The following is a 6,949-nucleotide window of genomic DNA, read 5'->3' on the forward strand; positions in this document are numbered from 1 at the left end:
TGACATACTGATATGCTCTGTGTCTCCTGCTCTGCTATATGCTGTCTGCAGACTGGATTGCCATATTTATAGTGTCTCATCTGATGCACTTTCAGATTGTCGGCCCATTTTCTGTAACCGATCAAGAAATAATGTTCTACTGAAATACTATTGATATTTTATATGCAAAATTACACAACATTTTTAACAATGTAATTTTTGAGCCCCCTCCCCTCCTCCCCTTATAATCAGATGCCAGATTAAGGCTACATTCACACTACAGTATGGGGGACGTATATACGGCCGACGTATATGCGGCAGATATACGTCCCCCATACACTTCTACGGGCTCACGGCCCTGTACGGGAGTGGTACAGTGCAGCACACGTGCGGCACCGTACCGCTCCGTAGCCCGGGGAAAGATAGGACATGTCCTATCTTTCCCCGCATTACAGCGCCGTGCGCCATTACTTTCTATGGAGAGGGGCGGGGGTGAGCTGCGCTCACCTCCTCCTCCTCTCCCCGCACTGCCGTGTGCCCGCCGTACTATGGTGCGACGGGCTCACGGCAGTGTGAATTTAGCCTAAGGGAGCTGATATTTGGGACACTTCTATCTTTAGACTTTGTGGTTCCGTATAATGCTTAGATAATGGACAGAAGTCCTCCCCGTGTTATAAAATTGCATACAACGTGATGTTTATACATGTAGTAGACTTTGGGTCTATATAGAAATTCTAACAAATCACAAGATCTTCAAGTCTTCATTTGAAATATTTCCTATCGGAGCAAAGTTTCTAGGTTCCTTTTGTTGAGGATTGCATAGTGACAGGCTAGCCATCTCTCGTTCCCAAAACTTTTTATTTCAAGCGGGAAAACTCCTTTATTTACATTGCTTCTATAGCACCAACATGTTCCTCGGCGTTGTATAAGGATTGTCATCCAACGTATCAGTCCCTCTCCCCAGCTCCATAGTTGATAAGGTTGGAAAGAGACGCAAGTCCATTAAGTCCAACCTATAAGATCCCGTTTCCTAGACAAGTCAGGATCATTGTTACAGAAGGCCAAAGGCAGGGAAGTGGATTTTGTTATCTTTAGTTTGAAAGTTTTGCCCTTGTTGTCCGCCTGAAGGACCTCAATGATGCGGCTGCCAGGATGTTTGAGAGTCGCGTAGAGGAGCAGATCTCTGAAGGAATCTGCATAATGAATGACTTGATCATCCCCTGTATGCATCTCATCTTCAACAATAAGATCTCGGAGGAGGACCTGGCTGCTATCGAGGAGATGCGGAGTCGCTGGTGCTCATACCTCGGCCAGGATATAGATGGTGAGTCTTTAGTCCTCTTGTATGTTGATGGTCATCCTCTGACAATGACAGCGTTGTTATGGGGCAGCCTTGTCTCTGGTTTATAAAGGTGCCACTCTGATAGGACCCATTGCGCTCAAGCGAGTTTGATGCGTCCAATGCACATCAAGTGCTGAACGCTCAGAAAACTGAACTGAACCGACTTGGTGAGTTCAGTTCTGGTTTCTGAGCTTTTGGGCTGGATGTTCCAGTAAGCACACGACGCACGTTTGATTACAAATTGGACACATCAGACTTGCTCGAGGGCAACAGGCCTTGCACATGCACACCTTACCAGGCTGAGCGCAAGTGTTATAGGGGGAATCTGTACCTTTATACTGCATCGGTAAAGATCAGACATACACTGCACACAATCGCCCTCCCCGCTCGCCCGGTTTCAGCTTATTTTCCTTCAGGTCTCTCTCCCTGTCGCTCTGAACACTCATACTTGTAAGCAGAACCTCTTCATACGTTGTCACCGCATACTCATCAGTATTCCCTCAGTGCCTAAGGTCATTTAAGGTTCTGTCTGACTGATCCAGGAAGCAGCATGTGAGGATGGGGAGACGATCCGTCATTCAGATGATGGCGGGCCGGGGTGTACATCATCCTCTAATGGGACTTACTGCTTATTTGTTGTGTTATGTTACAACCATTTATGCTGTTGTGTCCGCATTGTAAGAATTTCTGCCTCCGTGCGTGTGTGTACCCTGTATGTAATGCAGGGAGATACCGTTCTATGAAAATTTGTACTTTTTTTCTCCCAAAAGTGGGTAAGGGCATATTTTCAGTGATGTGATTATTTATTTGCCATGAAAAAAATTTTTTTTTTAGAAATTTAATCAGATCTTCATTTCCTGGAACATTGTCATAGCTCTCCAAACCCTGATTTCCTTTGTGATATTCTTGTGACTCTAATGCCTCTATCATTGGACCAATTTCTCATGTCTGGCAATGGCACTTACACATATGAGCCCCTCTTGTCCATCTAGTTGCTTGTAGCCATTGCAAGTGCCAGCTCCATCTTCCCTGCAGCTCCCTCCTCCTCCGTGGATATAGTCAATGTAACTAGGGCTTATATTTTTAACTCTAAATCTAGCTTATTTTCTAGGTTTGCCTTGTTTTTGGATAAATGGGACCCTAAACCTGTTCCTGCCATGGACCTACTGGACTTGAGCGTGGAGCTTTATAGACGCCGCCTATGATTCTGCTAGTTTAGATCATTCAACTCGGGATGGGATTAGTTTTGCAGAAGTAACGCGGACAGTAAATTACGGTAGCAGCGCGAGTCTCTGACAGAGGCCTCAGGACAGACTTTCCCCATAATAAATGACTGGTCAGTGTGATTTCCTTGCTGAATGTCACCCTCATATCTTACACCTTCGTCTTGAAGGGACGGTCAGCCGGAGATTACCTGGTAATAGAAGGTCTCCTCCTATACGATCTATAATTCCCGGCACACAAATATCAAGCGAGCGGAGACAAAACTTTGACCTTTTGCTTATTTGACTTTCACGCGGCTTCATTCCCCCCTCCGCCATCGCCCCCTTTTTGAAGCGGCACGAGCGGTTGACGCAGTAATAACCCGTGTCACTTTTAACATCCCTGCATATTTATTGACTGACGGCCCCCACTCCTCTCTTCCTAAGGAAGATTAAAGCATAACGATTTCAGTTTATGGCACATTAGAATACACATTGTCCCTCCAAGCCCGCGCGAAGCGAGATTAATGGGCTGTCAGAAATCTGTCTCTGCCGGCAATGAATTCCAGACATAAGAGTCTCAGGCACGCTGGGTAGGATACAAATTAGCACTGAGCAGTACTTATTAGACAGTGAAGAATTCATATGTATTATTTTATTGTTGTACTATGCCAGGCACATTCGCAGCACCCCTGCACAGTACACCCAGGCTCCGCCGCACGTTTATAGGCGCCGCCTGAACAAAGTCACTTTTTTTTCATCTTTTAAGTAGACGTTTGTCGTGTATGGAACAAAATGTATCACAAAAATAGCTTGTCTGGTGGACCACGAACATTGACGACAGTGGTCATTCCTTCAGTCCGGTCTTTGTGAACAGTGACTGGTGGAGATGCTGCTGGATGACCCAGAGTGTGACCATTGAGGAGGAATGGCCATGTATATAGCCAACAATGACATGACCGCCTGGCCTCTATACAATGACTGTGCAGGGTGTAGAAGATCATCAATCCATATTGGGCTCCGTTCACATCTCTTTTACGTCTTCAGTCATTTCGAGCCAAATCCAGGAGTGATGGAACCCACAGAACAGGTACAAGTTTTCCCATTGTACCTGGTCTACGTGTAGTCACTGGAAAGACTTGCACCTGTCCTGTATGTTCCACCACTCCAGGTTTTGGCTCCAAATAACTCAACAGAGATGTGAACGGGGCCTTAAATTTGTCATTTTTCAGACTTTTAGGCTGTGACCTTTAAAGGGAACCAATCAGTAGCCTGCAAAGATTTAGAGCAGGAAAAGCTGAGCAGATTTTGTCAGAAATGTTCCTGTAAAATGTATTATTTAGGTTAAATTCTACCTGGCTCTGGAGTCCAGGGATGTCCGGCTCAGTGACCATGCTACACAAAGATGGTGGTCGGTTATCTAGTAAGAAACGAAAGATCCAAGAACTAATCCAGCACCTCTTACGGGGGATGCCGATAAAATCAGTGGTTTCTTTATTTTTCAATTTTAAAATCCATTGTGTAGCAATAAAGGAATGGCACACATCAGACCTACGCGTTTTGTCATGCTGACTTGATCATGGTCATCTAGTAAGAACCACCCACTGGACCACTAAGCCCAGGCAGTCCTGTGATCGCAGCAGCATTGGCACTGACTGACTTGGCTAGCCACGGTACTACAAAGATTCGGTTTAAAATCCGAGACTGAAAAAAATCCTTCACGCAAAGACTTTTTTTTGACCAGTAAATTAAGGCTTTGGTCACGTTCCATCACATACGTCAGGAGGACTCCGGACCTAACGTTCCAGAGGAAGGCTGTGTAGTGCCGCACCGTGTAAGCATACAGTGCAGCAGGAGGAGGATCAAACATCCACATCAGGCAGTGATTTAGATTCTGCTGATGTCTTTTTGTCTGCAGTTTGGATACACTGACGGTACGTCACTTTTACACACCCAAGTTCTCGGATAATAATGGACGGCATCACACATAGGCGATTATGGCCTCCGATAAACAGATATCTCTGCTTACAGCAGCCAGCAGTGTAGTCTTCACAGTCCCAACCTCTGTGCCGAGATGTACTGAGCAGATAGAGGCTGATGGGAGACTATTTCAGCCTCTGCCTGACAATAGATGTCCATGGACACGTTGGGCGTGAGCCATCGTACATGCTAGACATTTCCACAACGAAGTGTGATCCAAGCCTTGTGGAAACGAACGACAGCTCACCGTACCCCATCGTTATTGTAGTCTCCTGGGGGCACCATAGAGGGTCCTTTTATGCTTATAATCTTCTTCTTATATTTGTTATAATAAACTGTTAAAATTTTGATAGTTAACTTAACAGACTTGCACATCCCACCCACTCCTTCAGCACTTGTGCAATAAACACTTCCTGCTCAGTGCTGAGGGAGAAGGGGGGATGGTGAGATGAGCTACGGTAGACGCTCGGGCTCATTTAGCATGGTTTTAAAAGTTGATTTTTAGGAGGGAGGTAATGGATAACATAAGAAGATTACCAGTCATGCTCCCTGGAAATATGAGTAAGAGCCCCTGCTTTATCAGGCTTGAATTTTTTTTATTTTTTTATTTTTTAAACCAAGTGCAAATGCTAAGTCAGACTTTTCCCTTGCTGCTCCTATTATAACTGCGACTTAGTCCCAGCTATTCTCTACTATCTGACCCCCCCCCCCCCCCCAACAATGGTAATGACCTCTCAGCCAATCGCTTTCTATACTAGCATCCCTTTAGCACCTCTGGCGGGTCAGGGGGGGACCCAAGCAGTGTCTGAACCAGAGCAGTGGTATCCTTGCTAAGGGAATTTCTTCTTGTTGATTGTTTTGTCAAACTTTTTACCTGCTTTTGCTCTGTGAAATCCTCTGGATTATTAATGAGTATAACTTCTCTCTCATGTGACAGAGAACCTACAGCAGAAGCTCGGGCAGTTCCTCCCACGGCTTTTGGACTGTTCCAGCGACGTCATTGTGCTAAAGGAGCCACCAAAGATCCGACCTCACTCTCCGTACGACCTGTGCAATCGCTTTGCCGCCATCATGGAGTCCATACACGGGGCCTCCACTGTGAAGGTGACATAGAGAAACCACTATGAACTGATACACGGTCACCTATACCTGAGGGCACTGCCCCCCCCCCCCTGCGCCATAGAAACCACCGATGCCTTGTGCGGGAATGAATGAACACTGGACTGTACGAGGAGGAGTGAATGCTCGACACGCTGAGCGTATGAATAGACCACACTGGATTTGTAGGTGTCATGTAGGCACAGCGTGAAAGAAATTTAGACAAAATTCTGCACTTTTTTCCTTTTTTTTTTTCTTTTTAAATAATTGTCTATTTTTGCAGTCACCGCTGTGTATTGACAATGATATGGAGTGACAAGTGATGGGAGACTCAGGGGGGTAGATGCCATACCTATGTATTCCCACTTGTGGCGCGTGCTCACCTTATGTGCGCCCCATGTACTTGAGACTATGTAGCCACAACGTGGAGGAACCCTGCTGCTCCTCAGATAAAAGAAGAGCTCACCTTTCCCGTTGCTTTTGCGCTAAATAAATCCAGCATCCACATCTCTTGCCAAGTAGCTGACAGCATCTGACTGGGTGATAGAGAATTTTTAGCCTGTGGGTGTGGGGTTTATTTTTTAAATTTTCCCGACAATCACACAAGCAGCTGCACGATTCCATTTCAGCAGGATGGAGCGGGTGGAAGGAAAGACTAGTGTAAGAAGCCAAACCCCATTGGGATCTGGCAACTAACCGGCTCTTGGCTCTCTTATTTTGGAAACTGAAAAGAACAAGAGAATATCAGGGAAATGTTAAACTGGCATCGAACAATGTGCACCCATTACCGGGGGCAAAAAATAAAACCGGGGACTTGTTCTTTGCCTTTAATTGCGCCTTCCATTTCTGTTTTTAGAGACGCGGGTTCCTTTTTCCAGGAGATATGTAATCCAGGATTGATGTGCCTAGAAAATTAAAAAAAAAGCGAATATGTATTATTGCCAATGTTGATACCAGCCGTGCCAAAAGCCATTGTCAGCCGCGCACGTGTGAGCCGCATACGACTCTTCCTCTGTTGCTTCAGATACGGGTGACATTTCAACAATTGTGTGACATTTTTACGAATAGCAATAAGCTCCTCTGTTTTGTTTTTTATGTGCAATAAAATATTTATGTTTTTATCTTAGAGTGTGGTTAGTTTTGTACCTAAAGGTGACCTTCATTATCTGGATTGTGTAAGTTGTAGGAAACCCTAGAAGTCGCATGACATCCAGATGAAGGAATACAATGTCTTTTATTTAAAGTATACCTACCATCAAAATCCATCATAATAAACCAGGGACACTTGCTCATAGACCCAGGCACGGTGACTGTGGTAATATTCTTATATGTGTTATCTATGGCCTCC

General features: G+C 45.2%; 1 protein-coding gene across 8 annotated transcripts in view; it reads left to right on the plus strand.

The window, feature by feature from the left end:
* USP28 (ubiquitin specific peptidase 28) overlaps positions 1–6,727 on the plus strand; it is a 44,931-nt gene extending 38,204 nt beyond the window's left edge. For 6 of the 8 annotated variants that reach the window (XM_072155843.1, XM_072155845.1, XM_072155844.1 and 3 more), the window contains 3 exons: positions 1,108–1,303; positions 5,441–5,607; positions 6,458–6,727. In XM_072155843.1, coding sequence (XP_072011944.1) covers positions 1,108–1,303; positions 5,441–5,607; positions 6,458–6,490 — 396 coding nt within the window. In that variant the 3' untranslated portion in view covers positions 6,491–6,727. Of the gene's footprint in view, positions 1–1,107; positions 1,304–5,440 lie in introns of all 8 variants that reach the window. The other 2 variants (XR_011856440.1, XM_072155848.1) reach the window with 2 other exon arrangements.
* The last annotated feature ends 222 nt before the right edge of the window (positions 6,728–6,949 follow it).

The sequence above is a fragment of the Engystomops pustulosus genome, chromosome 6 (assembly GCF_040894005.1).
Source record: "Engystomops pustulosus chromosome 6, aEngPut4.maternal, whole genome shotgun sequence".
In the NCBI taxonomy this organism is placed as follows: Eukaryota; Metazoa; Chordata; class Amphibia; order Anura; family Leptodactylidae; genus Engystomops; species Engystomops pustulosus.